This window comes from Notamacropus eugenii, chromosome 4 (genome assembly GCF_028372415.1).
Source record: "Notamacropus eugenii isolate mMacEug1 chromosome 4, mMacEug1.pri_v2, whole genome shotgun sequence".
NCBI classification, from domain to species: Eukaryota; Metazoa; Chordata; class Mammalia; order Diprotodontia; family Macropodidae; genus Notamacropus; species Notamacropus eugenii.
Window position 1 is genome coordinate 57,137,708 of NC_092875.1, and position 26,669 is coordinate 57,164,376.

Here is a 26,669-nt window from a genome sequence, read left to right on the forward strand (position 1 = left end):
TATTCTAGAGCAGTGCTGTCAAACACTGGACCAATCCTCCTGAATGAGGCCTCAGCCAGATTAAAATATAATTGGGAAATACTTAACAAAATAAATAAAAATACAACAGAATATACATACTGTTAATATGTGGTTTTCTAAGTCAATATATTGCCCACAAAGATCCCTATGTATGGTTTATTGCTCCCCTCCTTCCCTTTTTATTTGAATCTGACACCACTGGTCCAGAAGATAAATACCAATTTTGGTCACTTTCTAATTCAGAAAAAATAACCTTGGAAAAGAATTCAAGTCACTAGTAGTTTATTATTTGTGACCAGAACTCTGAATAGTTTTCTATGACCATTCTCTATTATGTTATACTCCTTGGTCCTCAAATCTTAAGTAGTGCTTATCACTTTTTTGTCCTATTACTCTATGAGAATATGTAACTCAAGAAAATATTTTAACTTTAGACTTAAAAGCACTTCAAATTCATAAAAAGTCCTCCTTAAACAATACAATGAAGAAACACTATTTCTTGGTCATATTTAATTCCAAAATAATTTACCACTACTGAGATTACCATAGGAGGGCAACATTTTCCTAGGAGAAGATACAGCTCAGGAAAATCAAGCTCTGAAGACAATGTATAGGTATCCTGAGAGGTGAGGTAAATGAGATGATGAAAAAATAAAGGCTTTACAATTTGCTCTGGAAAGGGCTACAGCTCCTCTGGCTCTAAGGACAAAAAGCAACATCAGTCTGATGTAGTTCAGTGGGGGAGGGCCGACTGCCAAACCTCCCACCCCTCACTCTACTCCATGGGCCTCACTCTTTCCCCAAGGGGAAGGGCAAGAATGTTCAGCACAAGTGGGCAAACCTATGCACATGCACACATTGAGAGAGGGCTCAGGAGCAATAGAGGCTTTATAAATCCTTCAGACTGGTGGGGGATTTCAGATGGATTTTTAGTAAGAACCCACCATGTCTTCTTGCTGCACTTTTGGCTGAATCTTTTCAAAACATCAAGAATTCCATTTTTCCCTTGAGCTATTAAACAACCTCCTTTACCACCAGCCCCGCCCAAACCCCCCACTCATTCCCCAGCATTCCTCCCCCCGACTCGTGGGAAAAGGAAAGCAGAAGATGAAAATAGCTGGCCGATACTTGCATCCTACAAACATAATAAAATTCAGTACAAGAAATCAATGTCTCCTCCTCCTCCCTCCACTGCTGGTCAAATCACATCCTAGATGGTAAGACTGAAAAAGCATAGTAGTTTGGGGTAGGAATTCAATTGAGTAAGACAACTTTAGAAACAATTAGAAAAGAAGGTTTTGAATCAAAGGGCCACAGAAAGATTGGTCAAATTATACTTTTCTCCTTGTGTTTATAAAGTACTTTCATCACAATAGGTGGGTGGAATAAGCACTATTATCAACATTTTAAAGATTACTGGCTTTCCCCTCCCAAGGGAATTTTACCCATCTCTGCTAAAGTTTGAATTCAGTGCAGAATAAAAAGACAACTTCACTGAAAAAGTAAGAATATAAGCTCCATGGGGGAAAAAATAGCCCCCTTAGGATCCCCCGAAGAAAAAAAAGCAAATCCAAATTCACAACAGCTACATTTTGTTTCTCCAGCCTTGAATTTATTTAGATTAGGAATGGAATGCCAGGAACATAGATCATTAAGCTGTCAACCCCCTAACTTGACTCATTAAGCAGGAAGCCCCAGTCACCATAGGTTAAGTAACCTTGTCAGGTTGTTACACACCAGAACACCTCAAAGTGTCTAATGGGAAAGTGGAAGACATGGGATGGAATATGTATTTCTAACAACCTGGGCTTCACATCTAGCTGAAGGAACAATCACAACTAAGGTGAAAACTAGGCTCAGAAGGATGTGGTAGAGTTGGCCAATGGACATTTCATGCTGCTAGGAAAAGGAACTGGGATGGGAAAGAAACTGCCCACTGACTGTAGCCTCTGTGTGTGGCTTTCCAAATCACAGACTGAAACTTGGATAGAAATCTCATACTGCCCTGAGTAATCTGACTGCACTCATTCTTGTCTAAATTTGCCAAGAGACATTCAGCTTAGTTTGCCTCACACACCTCATTTTATGCCTCTGCTCCTTTTAATGTTAATGATCTGTCTTTTGGGGGCCTTGTCAGTTGAGCTGACCCATAGCCTAAGAGACAAATATTTGTTTTCAGGAATTTCAGCACCCATCCAGATAGAAACTCTTGAACAAAAAGAGAGCTGTAGAGGAAAAACAATCTAACTAGAACTCTTCATCAACTAGCCACAGATAGAGACAAATTTGCTAGAATTTTTATTCAGAAAGACTACGTATGGGTTTACAGGGAAGCTTAGTTAAAAAGAAGGGATTTTTATTCTTATTAAAGCATGCCATCTTGTGCTATGTGAGGTCCCTATCTGGCTAATATATGTACAATGAGAGTTCCTTTGGGATTAGCAAAGTTAGAAGCTGGGTAGCATAAGTCACATGCAAAGACTAATAGTCAACCAGACAAATAAAGAGATTTGTCACCAGTTTAAGAACTGTACAGATGCTAACAACCAGAATGCACATGTAACAGCCCTCCAAAGATAAGCTAAGTTGGACAAAAGCTACAAAAGCCAGGGAAAAACAAAATGGGAGCAGTATCCCAGGAAAAGGGAAAGAAAATGGGCCTTAAGGCAACCAGTGTGACAGAACTAAAGCTGTTGGAGTTTTAAAGATAACTCAAAGATCATAAATCTCATTCTCTTCCACTAGCCAGGACAGCTGTTCCCAGGATTCTCATATTACTTATTGCACAATCTTTTTTTTCTTTAAAAAAAAAATTGTGCTAACAGCCATAGAGCTCTGGATAAGCTGCCAAATCTCCTCCCCCCTCCCTGCCCTTGATGGAAAGCAAAGGTCTTCATTGGACGAGGAAGGTAGGAAAGATGCACTTGATGCCAACTATCACTGGAAAGGCAGCAGAGACAATTTCATTCCATGGGAAACACTATTTAAGGAGCTTATTAAGAAGCAGTTTGTTCTATAAGACTCTTCAGAGAATACTACAAAGGCAACATTCTAAGAAATGTAATTCAGATGTAACTTTATGACTTGGACAAGGTACCTGGTACAAGCCATTAATACCGACTATCCATAATCTTTAACAGATGCATTTTAGAAAAATGATCGGGTATACTGCTGATTACAAATTCGGGAGTTTTCAGTCATTTGCAGTCCTTCAAGAAGCAAGAAGGTGCCACATAATTCAGGAGTGTAAGACCATTCCTTTGTGTGAGTTACTAGAAACGATATGGGTGATAAAAATGAGAATAAAAGTTCATCTAAGATTTGGCTAGAAATGAGAGTAAAGAGCCAGGTACTACTAAGACTATTAACTGGACCAAAAAATGTAGCTCTTCAATCCCAAAATCTGACTTAAGTGTAGAGAATAATCACTGAGAAAAAAATCACAGCTTTTAAATAGTGAAAATCATTCCAATGCTTGGCAAGGACTCCATCTGCTGGTGAGCCTAGAAAGCCTTTAACTTGTCATGCATAGGGTTAGGTAAATTTAAGAAATAAGACCATAAGGGTATACCTTATGGAGATTAGTTTCACAGAGATAACAAAGAGGTACTCAGTATAGCGCCTGACCCATAAGAATTCAATAAATGCTTATATATGCACAAGCAATGCATTTCACTGAAATATCTAAGCAGAGGACAAGAATTCAGTGGAATCTGATTGGACAATCACAACCACAGAAACCTCTCATTTTTATTGAATGTATTTCTTGATCCATCATTAGGATCCTCAGATGTAAAATATACAACTCCATATGCTTGCCCCTTAGCAGAATGCAGGTACTGATAAATGCTTGTTGACCTGACTTAACGTACACAATTTCCACATTTACTAAAGAGTATTTTGGGACTGATTCCAAAATAATGGTGACATTAAGTATTAAGGATACTGAATTTGCTACCTACTGAGGATAACCCAGAGCTGAGAGATGCTTTTGGTCAGATGTTTATTACTGCTAGCACCAAGGCTGATTACAGTATCTAAATTAAGAAAATAATGATAGATTGATAGAAGAGAGAATGATAATAGATTTACGGAGAAAAAGGGAGGCTAGATGTCACCTATTACATTACTTTCATTTGAAAGATGAGGAAACTGAGGCCCAGAGAAGTTAAGTGATTTGTCCAAGCTGAAACAAGTAAAAGGTAGTAGAGATTTAAACCCAGGAGCCTTGGCTCCAAACCTAGTGTTCTGTCTGTTACCTATCAAGCTGTCTCTCAAGATTATAAACTGGTCACTTGGTTATAGTGTTTAACAATGTTATTGTAAAATGATGTTGGCTAGAGTGAATTTATAATAGAGGAACATCAAGATTTCAAAATAAATTTTAGGAATTAAAAAAAAAAAAAGATATAGGCATAAAAGGTACCTAGAACTAAAAGTCAAATATTAAGGACTGAAATGGTAGAGCTAAAACCTCTTTCTTCTAAAGATGAATAACTAAAGTCCAAAAATTTACAAGACTTGCCCAAGGTTGCACAGATAAATTGGTAGCAAAAAATATAACTCCAAATATAAGGTTGATTTTCTCCACTGTTACTCTCAGTGCCAAAAGATGTTCCCCATCTACACAAAGAGCCACCAGCAAATCCCATTTTTGTAATTAAATACAGTAAGCATTTATTAAGTACCTACTACATACAAGGAACTGTGCTAGGCACAGAAGAAACAAAAACAAAACAAAACAAAAAACAGTCTTTGCTCTCAAGAAACTTAAGGCACATATGACACATAGAAAAACAGGCACATAGAAAGATTTTTAAAAGTTGTTCAAATAAACACAAAGTAATTTCACAGTGGGCGCAAAGAACTCAGAGAACTAACTAGTGAGATCAATCAGGAAAAGCTTTCCTATAAGATACAGTACCTGGCTTGAATTTTAAAGGAAGCTTAGGAACTCTAATGGAAAGGAGATATGGATGAGAGCATTTTAGGAATGGGGAATAGTTTTTGCAAAGGCATGAAGAGAAGAGATGGAATGTCACGTATAGATAACAGTAAGACAACCATTTTGGCTGGAATGTGTGCATGAGGGGAAATAATGGGAAACTGATCTAGAAAGATAAGAGAGTCAGAATACAAAGGAAGAGGATGGAACAAACATTTATTAAGTGTGTATTATGCGCTGGATACTGTGGTACAAATACATCTGATCAGTGGAGATTACATTTTTTTCCCCAGAAAGGCAATAGGGAGCCACTGAAGATTCCTGAGCAGTAGAGCAATGCAATCAAATCTGTGCTTTAGGAGTATCAATCTGGCAGATGTGTAGAAGACGGACTGGAGAGTACTAGATTAATTAGAAGGCAGTTGTTTAGGGAGAAGTGTTGAGGACTTGAAATAAGGTGTACTAGTTGAGAGAAGTGGACAGAAGAAAGGGGAAAAACTGAAGATGACTCTGAAACTACAAGTCTGAATGAAGAATGAAGATTGGATGGCATCCTCAAAAGAAATCAGCAAGAAAAGGAAAGATATGGGTCAAGGTATTAAATTATTTTGGACATGTTGAACTTGAGAAAAGTACAGCACCTGCAGATTAAGATGATTCAATGATGATCAAATAAAGTGAACTAAGAAGTAATGGTTAAAACAGCAGAACCATCAGAAGAGGACACTACCATGAAAATTCATAAAGAGAAATCATCCAGAAGGAGGGGGTGGTCAAGAATGTCAAATGCTACAGAATAATGAAGACTGAGAAAAGACCAATGGATGTGGCAATTAAGAGATTGTGAATAATGTTAGAGAGACTAGTTTTAGTCAAGTGTTGGATCTGGAATCCAAATTACAAGAAGACTAAGAAAGAGGAAATTAAGGAAACAAAAGCAACAGTGAAATTAATTGCTTTTAGAAGTTTAAGTGTAAAATAAAGAGATAAAGAAAAAAAATCTGCCATATATTTTAACATTTTGGAGAAAAGTGCTAAAGATTACTAAAGGTACACTGGGTGAAAGTTCAGGGAAGAAGTCTACTCTCCTTAAAGAAAGAAATGGGCCTCTTACTTAAGAACTTCTTAATTTACTTAAGAGCAATACTCTTCCTGGAGGAGAATAAGAATTATGTTTAGGATGTGGCTATATGGAGCTGGTGAGAGTGAGTGTGAATGTGAGAGTGAATGAGATTGACCAGGTAATGTAAAAAAGAGCAAAGGATTGATGATAGAAACTTGAGAAATACCCATGTTCACGTATTAAGATGATTTGAAGCCAACAGAGATGTGGTGATACAAGAAGCAGGAGAATGTACATAAATGAGTAGAGGATAAGAAGGACTATAGACAAAGAACAAAAAGATGCAAGGGGTATAGAAGTGGAGTATGAGAGAAGTCTTCTCATGATGGCACCCAACAAAGGATCTAAGAGATGGAGATAATGTAGCGTGCAGGCATAGGATATGGCTTGTTCAAATGCAAGAGGTGGAGGATTGAATGTTAAGTTTGGCAACAGCTATCAATACAGTTTGGTTGCAAACAGAGTCTGAGGTGAATGACATGAAATAAGACTGAAAGGTCCTACTGTGAAGGGCCTTAAATGTGAGGCTAAGGAGTTTATATTTTATTTTCAAGAAGAGAAGGTTCTTGAGCAAAGCAATAAATGACATCATTAGAAGTGTGTCATAATTAGATCCATGAGGAGGAAAGAGGAACTCCTGAAAGCAGAGAGTTCCATGACAAGGTTACTGAAACAATCCTAATGATAGATGTTTTGACCTGTTGCTAGTCAGGTATGTGATTAGCTGCAGACAGAGGTCAAAGAGAATGGAGACTTGAAAAGGAAACAAGGGATATTGTCCGAGGGCAGCTTCAGTAGAATGGAAGGGTTAGATTAACACAGAATAGAAGAGGTTGAAAAGAAGGTGAATAATAAGAAATAGAGGCACCAGGTACAGAAGGTTTTGGAAAATCAATTTAGCAGATGGTAAGAAGCCAATGGGGGTAGAAGACACTAAAAATGAAAAAGAAAAAGGGAATAATTACCAGAAATCTTTATGAGAGTCAGAAAGGAACACATCAAAGGAATTAGAATTAGCCTCAGTGAATAGTAAGGATAGCCATGATTGGGGAATATGAAAGATATTTTGAGAAATGTTTGAGAAATGAAAGAATCCACATCTGCTGGCTTCAGCACTGGCAGTGAAGCAGGAAATTAGGTCATTAGTACAGGGAATTGATTAGAGTTGATGAAAATGTTTTGACATAATCTTATCTGAAATATAGAGGTACATGAGAAGGCTTGTCCAACAAGTAATGAGAGTCCCACTGAAGTTGTGTACCAATAATTTATAGCAGCATACTGAATTTATTCTATGTTTAAAAATAAAAGTAAGTTCTACATAAGAGATTCATAGTTTGATGTATAATCCTCTCCTATTCAACGCTAAATAGAAATCCTCTTTTTATATGGTATTTATAATAAAAAAGAAAATAACAGGATAAAAACACTACTAAAAATTAAAAATTTTATAGTAGTGATTACCCAGAATGAAAAATTCACAAGTTGGGGCAGCTATCCTCTTGCCCGAAGGCCACTAAGTTGATCTGCACGTCCAAAGTTAGGCTGAGGACTTCATAAAACACTAACACCTAGAGATAGTGGCAAGGTTTTCTTTTGATGGAGGCTACCTTTTCCCACTTGGCTACAGGCAAAAGTTGAGCTCAGTACAATGTCAGGGTCTGAAAACAACAAATGGGGACAGCTGCTGCCCTACCAAATGCCTAAGAGAATGAAGGCAGAGTTCATATCCAGTTGAATTATAGATTTCTATTTGATCAGAAGCCAGTAGCATGCTGGACCAGCTTGTGAGAGCTGATCTTTAAATTTTTAAGGTTTGATTTTTATTGTTTTGTTGAATGTCTAGACTTAATAAAATGATGGAGAAAATGTTAACCAAGATTAAATTTAAAAGTGTGTATACACATCACCCCTGTGCACCACCCACACCAGAGCTACTTATTAAACATTTCCTCGTATACATATCCTTACTGAAACTACTGACTTTCTCTTGGTCTTAAGTTTATCCACTATAAAATGGAAGGATAGAGGTAGGAGAAAGGATTCAAGGAGGTACAGACAATATTATCTGTAAAGGCCCTTCTAATTTTAAAAAGCATTTTATGATTAGAGTCTCTCCCTTCTCCCTCCTCAACCCAAAGTGCTAGATAGTACCAATGTTTTGTTCTACTTTCCCAGTCACAATGTCACCAAACTTGACAAAATCAGCAGGCATATTTTCATCAAATATGGATCTAATACTTTCAACTAATGATGATGATAATCTCATGTTTATATATAATGTATTGCTGACAAAAGAAATGTTATCATAATGATTCTGTGAGGTAGGCAGAACAGGTATTATTTCCCCCATTTATCTAAGACAGTAATATAGTAAGCTAAAAAAGAACCAGAATCTAGGAACTCTCTAATATGGAGAATGGCATAAACCATGGTGATTAATTGGTTTCTTATTTCTAGATAAAAAATAAAAAAAAAAATCAAAAACCAAAACAGTTGCCAGCTGGGAGAATTAATTTGTCAGGAGGCTGGAGGTTAGACCTCATGTTTCTATGTCCCTGTATAAGAAATAATATATAGGTGAACTGAAATACACAGAGAATTAACAGTTTACTTACTATCCCTGCTCTATTATCATCATCCTCTGAAAAGCAGTTATCAAGTTAGTACTGAAAACCTTTGTATAGAACATAAGCAGGGTTGAAAAGACTGGGAGCCTTTAGATAAGCTGGATCTAACCTGTTTCTGAGTCATCACTGTCCGAAGAGCTGGATTCACTCGTGCTCTCAGACTCTGAAGATGAAAAGCCCTTCATCTTAGAGGACCCCGCAATCATATCCACTTTCTCAGCTGCAACAAGACAATAAAGCAAAATAATGTCCAATGGGGTAGCGGCAATTCAATGTGTATTTATTTATGTGTACATATACTTTTCTAAATAAACTAGTAGGAAGGTGGCAAAGGGGCATATTTCAACCAAGTCATAGGCAACTACTCAGCAAAGAAGGAAGCATGATTCTTTAAAAAATAAACCGTAAGCCCAAAGGCACTATTGCCTTGGAAAAGCCTACAGAACTAAAATTAGGAGCTACTGAAATTTCAGCTAAGGTTATGGTTACTGAATTCATTTGTTACAGTTTGGATTATGATGATTGTTGTTGGGCCCAAGTAGGTAAGTAATATTTCCCCTAATTTTCCAAACTACTTCTCTCTTCATTGAGGATTCAGGAATTTTAAGAGGTTACTGTATAGACAGAGTTTAGTTTTTTGTTTTAGTGATCTCCTACCATCAAATATTTCTGAAAGAGTAGAAGGTGGCTGATTCTATATTGAAAAAAAGTCAGGTATTTTCAAGGGCTGGGAATACCAATGTACTGCTTTCAACAGAGGAAAAATCAGCAAAGACCTTCTCCCTCCCACCCCACCTAATTTAACTGAGTAGATAGAAGGTAAGATTTTGAGAACCATTTTCATTCTTGGGATGTTAATGATACAGATTCTACGTAATGTCAACTTAGAAATCACTGAGCAGGGCCCACAGCTGCTAAGTCAAGTGAGGACATGGCTCTTTATTTGTAAAGAAAATCTAACTTCTCAAATCCAGTCTTTGTGAGTCTTTACCATCATATGAATTTGAACTTTGGAACAAGCTGAAGGTTTCTAGCAAGACACTAAAGGTTATTACAAAGATAATTTGTGTATAATAAACTCAAATCTGAGTCTAAAGAATTTGGGGGGAAAGGGGGAGAAGGTTCATTCTGTTGGCCTTTATTAAAATAAGATCTGAGCTAAGGCAATAAGATATTTACAACAAAATGCTAAAATTTAACATTAAAAACTCAAATAATAACAAAGAACTCCCTTAAGAAATATTTTAAAAGCTTATCACAGCACACTGCTCCTATCTGCCTGGTAACACTTGTTTGTACACAATTTGCTGTGAGTTCTGAGTGCAAGGAATGGCTTTTTTGGGGGGAGTTTTCCTTTGTATCCCCCAGGGCTTAGCACTGTGGCTGCTATATAACGCTGCTGAGTTGTTTTTTGAGTTGTCTGATTCTTTGGTGAACCCATTTGAGGTTTTCTTGGTAAAAATACTTCAGCTCATTTTACAGATGAGGAACTGAGGCAAACAGAGCCCAGGGTCACACAGAAGAGCCTGCAGCCAAATTTGAACTCAGGAAGATGAGTCTTTCTGACTTCAAGTCCAGTGCTTATCCATGTACCACGTACCAGCCTCTAGGTGGCATACGGAAGGCACTTAATAAATGCTTGTTGAAATGACTGGTGCAATATGGGTACAGGATATCAAAACTGCTCATTTACTACTACTTCTACAGTGAGGACAACTTGCATAGGGTGTAGCTCCAATATCATATATTGCCCATCTGCCCACAATACCTGTCCTGGTGCAAGGTATTTTGCAGAACACTTAAAGAAGAAAGGATTATCAGATTACTCAGACCAAAATGAAGCTATAATAATAAGTTCAAACAGAAACTTATTAAGTCCCAGGGAAGTAAACCAACATAGATATGGTTCATAAGGTAGGGCTTGTTTTATAGCTGAATGGTTATCAGATGACTATTTCTTGTGAAAGACATTTATAGCCCAGAAATCAGTGTGAATTTTAAAAATTCTGGGTAGAGGAGAAGAGGTATATTGAAAAAATTAAGTAAGGCTAGCCAACTGATACCCAAATGGCAGAGAATTCTAAAGAGGCTGGAAAGGAAAGAACCACTTGGGAAGGAGACCCCAAAAGAGCAAAAGAAGGAGATGGACATCAAAAAAATGGCATTAGGTTAACCAACAAGATGACATGAAAGTATTATTTTCACCAGTGAACCATCTTTTGGCTGGTAGAGGTAATAAAATTCCAGTTTGTGACCCCACTTATTCTATATCCCTGTTAGCCCAGATAGGAATAGCTGCAGGACTGGAAAAGATACCTTGAGGTTTCCTCTTTTTCCGCAAACATGAGGTGACATAGCGCTCTAGTTCTCGTAAGGTAGAAGGTTTTAACGTCTCAAAGTCGATTTCAATTTCATCTGGGTTGGAGTTCTTCAGAGAGGGCTCTCGGGACTGGATGATATGGACAACTCGGCCTAGCTTCTCACCAGGAAGCTTGTTAATGTCCAAACTCAGTTGTCTTTTCTCTTCATAGGACATTGGCTTACACTTGTCCTCTTCTTCTGACTCATAGGTGGGAGGGGGCTTGTTCTTAACAGGCACAGGTTCCTTCTTGCTACTGAAGAACAAAAAGACACATTGTCAGAGGAAGGTATGGAAGAGAAAAAAGCAGCAGACTCTCTTTAATACAAACTGTTTTCTCACATGCACCATCCAAGAAGGTTTAATCTTAAACTGTCATAGACTTTACGCTGACAACTGACAGGAGGCTTTTGCTTGTTTATCCACCCAGTCAAGTGTACCCTAACCTCTAACTTCTTTCCTTGACTCAAGAGAGGAAGATAGCCCAACTAAAAGCTATTCAGGAGCAGCCTCTTCAAGAGATTAGAAGGACTAGTTAATGAGACCTCCACCTCACTGGTTCAGTTTGTGAACACTGGTTTTTCTGTCCCTCAATTACTATTTCTTAAAAACTATTTTCTCTACTTTTTTTATTATAAAGACAAATAGGAGTGCAAATGAAAAATGCTCAAGTTACAGAATCCTCTCCATATGTAGTAATCATAGAATCAGAGTTGGAAGGAACCTCATAAGACACCTAGTTCAACCAAGACCTTTAAACAAATATTACCCCTAAATGGTCACTCAAACTCATGACTTCCTCTACCTCAAGTCATGGAATAGCTTCTAATTCTCTCTGGATTTCAGAGTTAGAAGGTATTCATAGAGAGAAGGCAGTCAATAGTTAATGAGCTGGTGGGGATTTCCTTAACTATTAACCTTGGTAAGGTTGAATTAGGCCAAGAGACAACTAATAAACTCGCTAAACTTGTCAAAACTAAAAAGAGAGCCTGTAAAATCAACCACCCAGTGTGAGCAATGGCTCTCCTAGTTTGAGGCAGGCCCCTTCTTGCTCCTGCCAGTGGCCCGAGTCACTGACCTGGCATTGTTGTTGCTGCTGTTACTTTTCTTTGCCTTTTTGGGAGGTGGTTCTTTTGCTTTGCCTTTCTTGTTTTCTTCCACTTCCTCCTTCTTTTTGTGCTTTTCTTTCTTCTTCTCTTTCTTGTCTTTCTCTTTTTTCTTTGGTTTGTTCTGCTGAGGTTGGGAGAGGGCAGCAAGTTGCTCATGCACTGCTTTGAGCTAAGAGACAGACAAGAGGCTTATTATAAATATTGTCCTGATATGCTCTTCTCTCTGCCCTGGTCTTGTACATAATCAGTTGGGGAAAAGTCTAGAAATATAAGTGACCATGTTCAACGGCAAGAAATAAGGAATATATGCATGCAAAATGAATAAGACCAAAGGCAATAACTGAGGTTAGTGGCCTATTTAGGAGCTCAATATGCTGTATGTAGTCAAGTGGTAAAAGCCAAAGAGGACAGTGACACTCCCAAGTAGAACTGGCCTGAGGAATGGAGTCTAGGGATCACCACGTTCATTCCCTTCAAGAGAATGGGGCTTTGTTCTAGCAAATCCTCAAAGAGGTCTAAGCTGGTTCACTCTCTCTAGATGGACCACACAGTCAGAGAAAGTTAAGAACATATATATAGATAGGTAATAAAAGGTCAGATGAGTCTCCAATACACAGCCAATGTTGGTGTCAGGCATGACAATTCTCTTAGGCCTCAGCGCTAAAAAGTCTCTACATGCAGAGCACAGTAGATGCAGAGATGGTGTAGCAGGTCAGTCATAGCTTTAAAGGATTAGAAGGTATAAGGGGAGACATGGGTCTTTGCTGCAATAACAGAAATGCCACAGGTAACCAGGGTAAAATGCTTCTTGGTCTTCACTGTACTAGAAATGCTATTATCACTAGAAGTTGTACCCTAAGAGTTCTACTTGAATGCTGCACAACTTGTGAGGAAAAGGTTTTACTTAGGGTATGGCTAAGAAGCACTTATACCTAGTACTAAGGACACTTCTCCATTGATCTCATTTTAATCTTAGAAGGGCTCTCCTAACTTGATCTCAGGGTCGGAATCTACAAAGTACACAAAAGATACAGTGTATGGTAAGACAGAAAAGAAACATTATGGTTACAGTTTCACAGAATAAAAAACTCCCTCTATTTAAAAGGGGCTCACTCTGGTGTCATCCCTACTCAGTGAATTAATCCCAGTTTCAACTAGCAGTTGAATCTTCAGCTGGAACACCAGTACCTGTTCCTGAAGCTCTGCCAACCGCTGAGCTCTCTCCTCCTCAGAGTCATCAGTTGAGCTGTCACTGTCCGAGGAGCTGTCGCTGCTGCTGTCACTAGATGAAGGTGGAGCTACCACCTTGGTGGGCGGTGGTGCCACAGGGGAGGACACAGCAACCACTGGCTCTTCGGGCTCATCAGGCATCTTTGCAAAGCGCATCTCAAACACATCCTGAGTAGAAGAAAAATAGTTATATTAATGGGTTGAGTTTACAGACTCAAGAGCAACAAACTACGAGTACAAATAGCTAGCTACGGTTAGCCCTGCTCTTATCACAAGTACCCACAGAAGAACAAGAAAACTTATGAAATCCTTTTTTAAAATGAAAGGCAAGGCTGAAGACCTGGACAAGAGTAGAATAGATAACAATCACCTGGGAATAGTTTTTTGAAATTCCTCACACCAAAACAAGGATATTAAATAAGAAATGGCTGTAGCCCACAGGCAATCTTTTCTTGTGCTTAATTTTTGTCTTGTATTTCATTCTGGCCTCACTTAAACAAAATGTGCTAATATGCTCTCCTGATATACATGAGGTTACTTACCAGCACTGTATTTGTTTATACCCATCTGTATCAATTAATGAAAACTAAGGAGGATACACTGAACATAACACACAGCAAACTGAATTTTTTCTTTCCTGACAACATGTTCCTATATATCCTGGAACTGCCTCAATTCTTTAAACGTTGGCCCCTATTTCCCACATAGGTGTCCCTGGGTAATGGAAACAAGGAAGAACTGTCAAAAATGTGTGGTAGGAGCTAGTGGGGTATATTGAAAAAGAGCACCAGACCGGGTCAGAACACCTGTGGTTCTAGTTCTAGCTCTGGGGGTAGATCAATGAGGGATCTTGGTTGACACTCCCAGAGTCTCAATGTATTCCTTAGTAAAATGAATCAACAAGCATTTGCCAAGAACTGTGCTAGAAATACAAAGACAAAAATCAAACAGTCCCTCCCCTGAAAGAACTTACATTCACTCAGGGGAGAGAATATATACATATCTAAGTATACACAAAACTACTGAATAGCAGACACACAGTCATCATCAGGTACATACTTAACAGTCCCTCATCATTTAGTAGCATCTGCTATACCATATATACCACTGGGAATGCAGGGTCCAGTGCTGACATTTTACAATAATGATAACAATGGATTATATTATAAAGCAGCAGATTTGAGCTTAATATAAGGAAGCTAGTAGTTAGCAGTTCCCATATCTACAAAGTCTTCATTTAAAAAAAAAAAAATCAACTTATAGTAGTAATTTTATACCCCCACCCCCCACAATATACTATAATGACCACACAAGATAATATATAAAATATTCTATCAGAAGAGTTCTCTTCCTTTAGAGAGATGGTTATATTTTATTACTGGTTCTCAATGAACAATAATGATTTTTACAAGTATTCATCATTCAGCGTCCTTTACAGGAATTTTTATTTACACTGTTGCAGCAACTGTGTACACATACATTATTTTTGTTCATTCTGCTTATTTTACTTTCATCATTTAACTTCCTGAATTTTATGAATTCCACTGCACAATAATATTGTATTATAGCAATGTAACATAGTTTTTATGACTATAATCAAAGAGCAATTACTTTATTTCATTTTCTGGATAATATTTAAGCAACACTGCTTTGAATATTTTGGTAAATGAACCTTTGTATCTTTGAACTCCTGGGGGTGTAAGTCCAGCAGTAGGACCACTGTGTCAAAGGGCACAGAAAATTTAGTAGCTCTTCTTATATAATTCAGCACCTATCAACAACAGGTGATACACTCCTCAGCTGCACCATCTTGTCTTTGCTTAGTTGCACCAACAGTGACAGGTCCTACTTTTTTTCTTGTCTTGTATGACAATCTGCATGGTGTGACATGAAACTGGGAAGTTGTCTTAATTTGTGAGATGGAGTATAATTTCATGAAGACATTTAGAGTTTGCATTTGAAATCTCTTCATCCCCTTGCCCACATATCTACGGGAAATGGTTCATTTATATATGTCAAAAGTCCCTAACAATATAATTTTGATATCAGACTTTTATTATCAATATTTTCTTCATTCTATCACTTCTCATCTAAATTTGACTTCACTGAAATGATGCATGCTAACACTTTATGCAATCAAAATAATTTTTAATAGTAAAATTTAAAATTCTTTAAAATCAATTTAAAATCACTATAATAAGATGCTGATTTAAATCTAATTTCTGCCAAAGGGCTTTTCAAGTGTTCCCAGCAGTTGTTTAAAAAAAATTTTTTTCTAGTAATCTGAAGTTTGTCAAATACTAGGCAACTGTTTTCAGTTTCTTGTTCAGTTAATTGTTTCTTGTTCATCTGGTCTATCCCACTGACCAATGTTCTGTTTTTATTTTTAAAATTAAAGCAGTATTAGTTTTGAAGACTAATTTACATTATAAAGTTTGAAGTCTGGAAATAATATGCCCTCTCCAATCTCATTCATATGTATTAAATTACTCTGTTACTCACATCTTTCCTTTATTCCTATAAAGTATTTTGTAGTTGGTTGTTTTTATATAAATCAAGTATATATCTTTGTATATTAACTACTGCATTTTTTACTTCTTTTGAAGCTAATTTTCTTCTCAATTCTTTCCTAGTTTTTGCTTGTAATGTACAAAAATGTTAAAGAATTTTATGGACCAATAATTTTTTCTCTGGCAAACTTGCTGAAGCTATTTATCACTTCAGTTAGTGATTTTCTAGGGTTTTGTAAATACTCAACGAGCCATGGCCAAACAGAGACAACTGTCTCCCCTTGGTTGCAGTTTATACCTTCAAATTTTGTGTCTTGACTTATAATGCTTTAACATTTTACAAAGTAATTTGCTCACAATGACTCCTTGAGTACAGGCAGTAATCACCATTTGACACAAGGAATCTAGGATTAGGAGAAGTTAGTTATTAACAAGTGTTAGAAATGGAATTTGAACCCAACTGTCCTCCAGGTTCCAAGTCTAGTGCCCTATGTTGTCAAAAATAGAATGGGATGCCTAAAAAGAGAGTGGATTCCCTGCCATTCAGGTATTCAAGCAGATGTTGAATAATAATCATCTATTGGACATTAATGGAAAGTTAAACGAGAAGATTTAACCCTTGCAACTCTGAGATTCTAAGACAAAAATCATACCCGAAAACCCATGTAGATGGTATCTTTAGGTTCTGTATTATTCCTGCTCATTCATATACTCTTAAAAAAAAAAAAATCATACAACACACCTGGAAACTGGAGAGTCAATACCTGAACTGCTAACACTGCTGGGAGCTGAAGAATCCAGCTGTGGTCTGTGCTTACCTCATCCCAGCAATAACAGCTCTGCAAATGGAACCAAGCTGACTTGGCTGATATAAGAGGTAGGCCATAATTCCATCTCTGTAGGGGAACTCTCATAAATCCAGTAAATGACTCAGATAAAGAGTGCAGAGAGGTTGAGAGAAAGGGGTTGATTTTCTGGTCACACTGTCATTTTAGAAGAAGGGCATATCCCCCACTGTAGTCTCAGAATGGGGAGCTGAAAAGCGCATAATGGCAATGGATGGTGACATAGCAAAGGAATGGGATGGCCATACTTTTTATTGAATCAAAGACTCTCAGCTGCTCTCCTGACCAATTCATGAAGCCTGGATCTCCCCAAATAGTGATTGCAAGCCTTCAACGATGGAAAAAACATTATCTGAAACAGTGCACTTCATTTCTAAATGATAATTGATAGGAAGTTCTCAAAATCTGTTTTCCTTGTAACATCTACCTATTGGTCCTAGTTTTTTCCTCTGGAGCTGTGCAGAATAAGTTTAATTCTTCTTCCAAGTGAGAGCCAAACTTGAATGAAGCACAAACTCCATCATCAAAGGTCTGACCTCGATTGTTTGGTTCCTTTTCAGAATAAGTGCCTGTCAGGCCACTCAATTCAGAGAGGTCCTAGTTGCTCCCTATTCAGTCTTGTATGAAAGCATCCAGAAACAGCAATTCTTCTCAGCTTTCTTGCTTGGTTTTCTGCCTGAAATTTTTTTTAAGGAAGCAAAAACATTCATATAAAACTCCAAATGGGTAATGACATTCAGGTGTATTCAGAAAGAGTATGTATAAGAATAAGAAAGAATAATCACATGAAGAATAGTCAAATAGTGTCAATTACTAACCACAAAGAAACATGCAAGTGGTACACTGAAAATTAACAACTTCAAATGAAACGGTATAGATCATATTTATGGGTGTTATCTATTGTTACAAGACTCTATTGTTACAAGAACACCTATCTGAGAATTCCAGCCAAGTCAACTCTGTCTTGGAGAGAGCAAATAATTTTTGCTGGTTCATCTTCCAAGCCTATGAAAGGCAGATAACAGCAGTGGTATCTTTTACAGCTCAAAAGGGGCCAATAACTAACTGGTTGGAGTCAGTCAAGACTACTTAAGACTTTTAGGCTATCAAAGGATGTGAGCATGCTCAACTAGAAGTGCTGCCAGTTCCACAGATGAAAAGGGCTACTAACAAGACAAGACTCTAGTATAAGATGGAAAGCATGTTTTGAGAAAAAGTCAACAGTTTACTTGATTACAGCAGTGAGTGCTGCGACAATCAGCAGTGGAAGAGACAAATAACAAGAATATGAATGCTGAGCCAAAGCAATTACATACTTTGAGAAAAGGCTATTTTCAGGTAAATTTTCCAATCTGATCTTGAATTTGTACAATTATGAATGCTTCTATTCCCTTCCCTTTCTCCAAAAACAGTCAACAAACACCAAGCTGTGCCCAGCAATGGGAATACAAAGACAAATATTAGTTTCTGCCTTCAAGAAGCTCATACTCTCAAGAACAACAACATGTGCATAAACAAATCTCTACCATACTGCGTAGAATCTTTGTGACAAACCTACTGAAGGGGCCTGGACAAAAAGTAGGGGATACCCATATCGATCAAATCACATATCCATTGGTATACAAGCAACTAACTTGTGTGGTCCTTTGTGTGAGCAAGTTTTAATGAAATTGAAATCATTTTAACAAAGTTATCTGCATTCACCTTCATTAAAGCACTATTCTGATGGCTCATAATTTGGCTCTTAAAGATTATGACTAGGGAGCACAATTTCTGGCAAATCTAAAAGGACTTCTGGGCAAAATGGCTTCTTGAACTGAGATCCGATCGGCCAAGCTCTACATATATACCTTCTAGGAAAACCCTGAGTTTGCACTAGATTGAATAGTAACTAAGAAATCCAACAACAACAACAACAAAAACTACATTAAGTGACTTCTACCCCAGAACCACATAAGAAGTCAGAGAGAAGCCTGAGAGTAGTAGGAAAGAAAGGCTATTAGCAAAGCTTTGTGTTCAGAGGCAAAAAGAGCAAAGATGGCCCATGAAAAGGCCCCAGGATGGGGACCTTAGAAGTTCCAGAGAATTGGTGAAAATAGTGGCCAGATCAGGATAGTACAGGTCTAAGGGCTCTGAAATCTCTAACATTCTGTCCTAAGATACCTAACAGGATCTAAAGATCCAGGGGGAGCCTAACCCTAGAAGGTAGAGGTCAGTACAGGAACCTATCAGACCCAGGGCAGAGTTAAACTGAACAGTTCACACAGAAGCACAGCAGGCAATAGGGACAAGCCCTGATACAAGGCTCCAATTTAGCAACTAAAGTTGGAGAAATGAGTAAATCAAAGGTAACACTAATATGAAAAATTATAGCAAATCTATAGATTTAAAAAAAAAGGGGGGGGGGGGGGGATGCCAAGTAATTCTCCAAGAGATGTCAACTAAGTAGTGCAGTCGATAGAACACCAGGACTAGAATCAAAAAGACCTGAATTCGAATCTGACTTCACATACTTACTAGCTGCATGACCCTAGGGGTGGGGTGGTGGTGTCACTTAACCCAGTTTACCTCAGTTTTCTCATCTGTAAAATGAGCTGGAGAAGGAAATGGCAAATCATTCCAGTACCTTTGCCAAGGAAACTCCAAATGAGATCCCAAAGATTCGGACATGACTGAAATGACTGAACAACAATAAAACCCTCCAACAACTGCAAGGAGGCTAAACAGAAAAACAACAACTGGATTTTCAATAAGAACTACATGAATGCCTAGCAGAAATGAAGGGAGAGATTAAAAAAAAGAAAGAAATACAAGTTCTAGAGTAAAGAAATAGGAGAATAAATAGCTTGGAAGAGAAAGTGGTAAACTTTATCCGAGAAGTGGACACCCTGAAAAGTAGAACAGACAAAATAGAATCAAAAGAATGAGGGAAAAAAGCCAACTGCTTTGAAAAACAAAACACGCACACACACCACCACCATCACCACCCCACCCCCAAAAAGCAGATCTGGAAAACAGATCACAGAGAGAATTGTTTTGAAAAAGGCTAAGGGGGAGAAGGAGAGCAGAAAACTGTCCAGATGTTATTAGAACAAGACAGTAAAGATAGGATCACATTGTGAAAGGAAACTCAAAAGGAAAAGTCCCAGGGATATCAGACAAAATTCCGAGTTACCACAAAGAGAAAATACTGAAAAGGAGGAGGAAAAGGGTAGGATGAAGTGGAAAGGAAGAAAAAAGACAAGTTCAAATACAAAAACAAAAACAAAATAAAAATGATACATACACACATACACCCCAACAATAACAACAAAACCCCATAAAGTTAGGGCCACACAAGAACTAGTAATATCTACTATAAACGAGAGGAAATCTTGGAAAACAATATCCCAATAGGCCAAACCAAGAATAACATTCTGAAAAACTGGGTATAATCCTATGGGAGTGGAAGGAAGGGGAGAAGAAATGGATCTTTAAAGGAATTTTCAAACCATTCTAATGAAAAGTTTGAAACAGACAAAAAACTTGGAAATACAAGAGTCTGGAGAAATCTAAAAACAGGTCACGTGGGGCAGATTGGTTCTATTCTGAAGGTTGAAAGGATACAATAAATAGAAAAAGTAGGAAGAAGGGAGTAAAGCTCCCTACTTTTCAAAATTTGGGTGAGAGGAGTATATAAACATGGAAGAAGGTAGGTATCAGATAAACTTCATTTTTATATAAACTGGTCCAAGGTGGATTGAAAACATACACACACACCCCAAGCACCATCAGCACCACCCCCTCGCCCAATAATACTCTACAGGGGACAGACATAAGTATAACAGAATTCCAGTTCCTGACAAGGGGAAAGAAAAGCAAAGACCTAATCTAAGGGAGTATTTCAGACTGTTACACAACTGGGGAATCAATGACCAAAATACGGGATACAAATGTAATAAAAGTGTTATTGTACCATGTATAATAAAAACATTTTAAAGAGAATGCAGGAAAGTACAAACTGAAGCAATTTCAAGTGAGCAGAACAAGGAGAAGATTTTGCAAAAAGACAACTTACTTTAGAAACGAAAGTAAAATAAAAGACTGTAGGAAGACTGATCAATGTACTGACCAACCATGTCTCCAGAAAACCTATAATAAAGCCTATTATTCACACAAGGTACAGAAAGAAATAAACATTTTTGGATGTGGTTACTGTGTGGATTTATTTTGCTTGATTACATTATCTGTAACAAAAGGGTTCTTTTTATTTAATTAGAGAGAATACTGATACCCAAAAAAGGTGGTGCTGTTGCATAATATTTTTGAAAATGCAAAGAGAACAGAAGGAAGCATAGAAAAGCATGACAGCTTGAAAGCAAATCATAGAAATTTCACTTATAATCAAAAACAGGCAATATGAAATGGAGATTCATGGTGTCATAAAGAATTCTCTTCCTGTGGTCTGCTGTGTAAATAAAGTTTAGAACAATAAAGCACATTAAAAAAGGTTCCAAACACACAGACACAACATTGGAATGTATGGATGTCACTAGAGAAACATGTTAAGTTTAGAGATGCTGCTCATTACAGATTGCCCTCTTAGGCTACCAGATGACAATTTTTTTTGATCATACCAACTCTCAACAATTCTCTACTAAAAAGTTGTGATCTCCATTAGTGAAGGGAGTTCCATTCCAAAAGATCATGGGCTCTTGCAACTTGTCCTTAATATTGAGAACTTTCCAGTTAATAATAATAAAGATAGTAAAAATAAATAAAAATATCGATGAGGTGATAACAACTAGCAGTGATATGGCACTTTAACATTTATCCTAACAATAACATGTACCTTATATCATAGGCTAAGAAACATACATTTTTTAGCAGCTGTATCCAGTTAGATCCCATTAAGTACAATTAAATTTCTGGATTGTTCAGGGCAAACTGTTATGTATCCAAGTGTCTCCAATCTTGCACTTGTGAACTTGACTTTGGTTTAAAATTTTACATTTACTTTAATATCATCTTAGATCTAATTCATAATGTAGCCTGTTGGATGCAGACATTCTCATTCAACGTATCAACTATTCACCATAGCTTTTTGAATCGCACATCACTGATTACAAGTTACTGATAAAAATGGTGAAAATCACAAGATTAAGAATAGACTGCCCAGAGCTCTTCAATATAGATTACTTTACAAATATACAACAAATCATCAATAACTATTCTTTGGGTCCTATTACTCAATCATTTATGAACCTACCCAATTATACTATTATCTAGCATATTTTTCCTATTCTACAGAGGTAACATGAAAAATTTGTTAAAAACTTTGCTAAAGTTTATCAAGGCTAAATTTCTCAAACTTATAAGTAACTGAGCCAACATAAAAACAAGAGCTATTCTCTAATTGATAAATGGTCAGTGGATATGAACAGGCAGTTGTCAAGAAGACTAAATCAAAGTTATCAATATTCACATGAAAAGCTGCTGTATTTCACTACTGAATAGAGGAATGCAAATGCAAACAACTCTTAAGTACCATCTCAGTACTATCAGATTAGCTAACATGACAAAATAGGCAAATGACAAATGCAGGGGGGGTGAGGGGTTGGGGCACAGGGGCTGCCAAGCACATGTAAGAGAACATGGAAAAATAGGAATACTAACGGACTATTGGTGGAATTGTAAACTGGCCCAACCATTCTGGAGAACAATTTGGAACTGTGCCTAAAAGGCTATAAATCTGTGGATACCCTTTGATATAGCAATATCACTACTAGGTCTGTATCCCAGAGAGACAAAGTGAAAAGGACCAAAATAATGATATCAAAATACCAGAAATACATTGATAGCAGCTCTTTATGTGGTAGCAATGAATTTGGTAATGGTTTAAAAAAGTTGTGGCATGTGATTGTAATGCAATACTATTGTGCTGTAAGATATGAGCAGGATGGTTTCAGAAAAACCTGGGAAGACTTATATGAACTGATGCTAAGTGAAATGAACAGAATCAGCAGAACAGTATTCACAGTAACAGCAATATTATAGTGATGTTAAACTGTGAAAAACGTAGCTACTCTCATCAATACAACAATCCAAGACAATTTTGAAGGACTCAAAGTGAAAAATGCTATCCACCTCCAAAGAGAACTGATGAATTCCCAAGTGCAGAATGAAGCATATTTTATTTTCACTTTCTTTATTTTGCAATTTGGCTAATATGGAAATGTTGTGCATGGCTTCAGATGTAAAATGAGTAGCATACTGCTTGTCTTACCAATGGGCAGGGGAAGGACTACAAGGAGGAAGAATATTTGGAACACGAAAAATTTTAACGAAGTTTTAATGGCCTTTTTCAAAAAAACAAATCTAAAAAATCTTAAAAATCTAGGAAGACTCTCTATACAGAATTCCACTGATCATCATTCTAATAACACGGTCCAGAATAAAAGGGACATGAAGATAGTCAAGGATGACCAGTTCTTACTTAATCATGATAGTTTTTTGTGATGAGTTTCCTTTTCTAGATGTTCCATTATAGAATTCTGCCAAGAACTCAAGTCAAGCTTCTTTCTCTCATTCTCTCTATTTCAAAGATGACTGACAACAACCGAGTAATCAGACATGTCAGTTCCTTAAATTTTTGGAATTCAATTTATCTGGGCCTACCAAGTGAACTGAATTCATCAAGGGTGGCTAGGTGCTTGCATTTTACTGTATCTATCTTGAATTTCAACTCCCCATTAGTCATCTTTGTTGTCTTTTCAAGCCTAAAGGTCATTGTCCCTTGCAAAAAATTTAAAAAATTAAAGTAAAAGATTTTAGTTGGTCTGCCTTTTCTCTATCTTGCATTATGATGATCTCATTTACAACCTGAATAATGACCTTTTTCAAAATTTCCCCAATACCCCAAGATAACTTAAAAAAAAAAAATCACATAGATCTGTGACTAGCACTGTGGCTATTCCTTCCAACAATGAAGATTATAAGAAGTACTGGTTTTCCAATCAGAGTACCTGCATGTAGTGCCAGATCCTCCTATTTATGTTCTGATGACCCCAAGGACATCACTTCAGCTTTCTGGATTTAGTTATACCACAGGAAGTTGTTGCTCAGCTTCATGGCCTTGTCTGGGTTACCTTTCTCCACACCTGACCTCCAGAATCTAGGACCCCAGGGCCAGAAGACAGTCAATCCCATTACCTTTGGAGCTCCTGCTCTGATGCCTTGATATCTTGACTGGTGATTGAGTGAATGCAAATGAAGCCACTAGCTTTCTCTCATCTAAATGGCTCCAACCTTGTGTGACACTCCACCCCATCCAGCCAGGTCTTCTTGCCACCAGTTTGTCACTAAATACAGATCTTGCCTTCCCTTCTATTGCCCCTCCCCTGCGCTTTCCACATTTTACTTTGGACATGAATAATCAAACTAACAGTACACCACTGCTTCTGGAAAGGGCACCTCAGTTTACTGTCCTATGACTCCACTCACTGTAACTAATTCCTAAGAAGCAAATTCCCTCTGCCATATCACTCTTCTAAATGTGTTGCTTTCCCTAATTAAAAGGTAAGCTTGTTGAGAGTTGGGCCTATCTTTTTTGTTAGTTTTACTCCCAGTGCTTAGTGCAACACCATGCACATAACATGTTAAACTTTTAGTGAAAATGGCATTAATATCCAAAGAAGATCAGGAAAGGCTTCACACAGAAGATGGCATCTATGAAGAGTTTTGAACACAAACAAAAACACTACCCAGACTTTTGGCTGTTTCCAATTTCACAGGGTTATGAGGAAAGTGCTTTCTACATCTTAAAGATGTTCTCATATGTGTGTGTGTATATATGCATATATATCTATATATATGCATACATACACACATACATATATACAGTGAATTACTCTTATAATTTGGGGAAAATTTAAAGAGTAAACTGTGGCCATGGAACTTAGACCCAAAAAGTTAAAATGACATAGTATGCAAGCACTTGTATGCACTGTATCCTCAGATTCCCTGTATCTATCCAAAGAAAATATGTAAAAAGGCTCTTAGAAAATTCTCTTTGTGGAGACATGTCATTGCTCAAAAGCAGGCTTCTTTACCATCACAGCTTTTATACAGTGTAACACATGCTCCTGGAACTACAACAATGATTAAAGAAATTTAGGAATTCTTAGACCCTGTGATCAGCGTGTCTAATCACTTACTAGCCATGTGATCTTGGGCAAGTCACTTAACCTCTTTGTCTCAGTTTCCTCAATTATAAAATGGGGATAATAACAAGGTTGTTGTGTGAATCAAATACCTGTAAACATTTAACAAATACTAATTCATTCCTTCAAAGATCTTTAATAAAAGCCACACGTAGTTCTTCAAAGTCTGCTCACTTCCTAACCCTCATGAGTTTACTGATAATGCTAGAAGTCTTTACTTATGGTAAAGTCTCTGAAAAAAGGTTTGGTCACAGAAGCAGAATAAAGACAAAAGAGTGAAAATACTTTCTATATTTTCTACCCTGGTAACCCACTGGGAGTATAACCAAAATCAGTCCCAAATTAGTTCGTAATTAGTGACCTTTTGCTGATTTTTATGGAGACTTCTGCTTGACGCTAGGAAAAACAATGCTGTGTTTAATAAAAGCACAGAACCTTTTAAAGTGAAGAAATAATTTCCTAATGTATGTATAGAACCTATATAAAATTGTATGCCATCTCGGGGAGGGGGAGTGGGAGGGGAGAGGTAGGGGGAAAAAAAATCTAAGTTATATGGTAGTGAATGTAGAACACTGAAAATAAATAAAATTAATTAAAAAAAGAAATAATTTCCTAATATAAACTGTCAGGCAAATTCAATTTCTTAGAAGGTAGTCTAATTGTAAGCTGCTTAAGACATGAGACTTGATTAATGCTATCATAGACTCTTTTTCATAAATCTACTTAATAAAGGTTGAAGACTTGATAGATCAGATGAAACAATTTTTGTTACTTCTTAGTTTTGAAATAAATTAGGGATTACAACAGTCAGAGGTAAGGAAGTAAAGCATCCCAGGCTTGAGGGACTGCCAGTGCAAAGGCTCTTACATGAAGAGTCTCATATAATAGCAAGTAATCCAGTAAATGTCGTTGAAATAGGAAACAAATCATTTCTATTTTATCATTAAAATATCCTTTATTTTGGGAAATGATAGTTTGAAATGCAGAATAAAATTTATCCCTTTCTTCCTCCAAGGATGAGACTGGACTAAGGTAAAGTGCAATAATACAATGTCATAAGAAGAGAGCAATGGGCTAGGAAATCATAAAATATGGATTCTAGAGCTGCCCTGGTAGCTACATGACCAGTGACATATAAACTAATCTCTAAGGCCTTAAGAAAATTCATTTGAAAAGAGAAGGAGCAGGTTCTGGATTATTATCTGAAAGGTCAGAGGATTTAGAGTTAGAAGGTCCTTTAGAAATCAGACCACAATGAAAAAAAATCTTTCTATAAAAGAAGAGCTAATAAAAACTGGACTAAAACTGTAAGTAGTGTAGGTTTAAAATAAGTCATCTGCAATTGTTGGCAAAGAGAAATCATCTAAGAACTCTGCTAATTGTAAGCTACTATATATAGATTTAAGAAATTTTCAAAAAGCAAGGGGGAAGGGAAATTCTTAATTCCTGGTAAAGCAAACAAAAAAAAGTGGCTAAGTCCTCTGATGAAATAAAGGAGCTAGGTAGGGAATAGGATGGATGATACTGGTCTAAGAAAATAAAAGGTAGATACTGGTTTGTATAGCGAAATTTGGACAAATAAGAAAAGAGATAAGACACTTGGATGCTGAGAGTTTTCCAAACTGTGGGGAGAAGGAATGAAGAAACGTTAAAATTATTTACTATTTTCAAGTATAATTCCTGAATATACCTAATA

The 26,669-nt window shown here is 37.1% G+C and overlaps 1 protein-coding gene across 1 annotated transcript in view; it reads right to left on the reverse strand.

Moving 5' to 3' along the window:
* The window catches only part of BRD4 (bromodomain containing 4), a 185,860-nt gene that overhangs the window by 41,110 nt on the left and 118,081 nt on the right, over positions 1 to 26,669 (reverse strand). Inside the window, 4 exon segments of the mRNA XM_072601166.1 lie at positions 8,829 to 8,939; positions 11,036 to 11,331; positions 12,157 to 12,356; positions 13,376 to 13,585. Of these exon segments, the coding sequence (XP_072457267.1) occupies positions 8,829 to 8,939; positions 11,036 to 11,331; positions 12,157 to 12,356; positions 13,376 to 13,585 (817 nt within the window).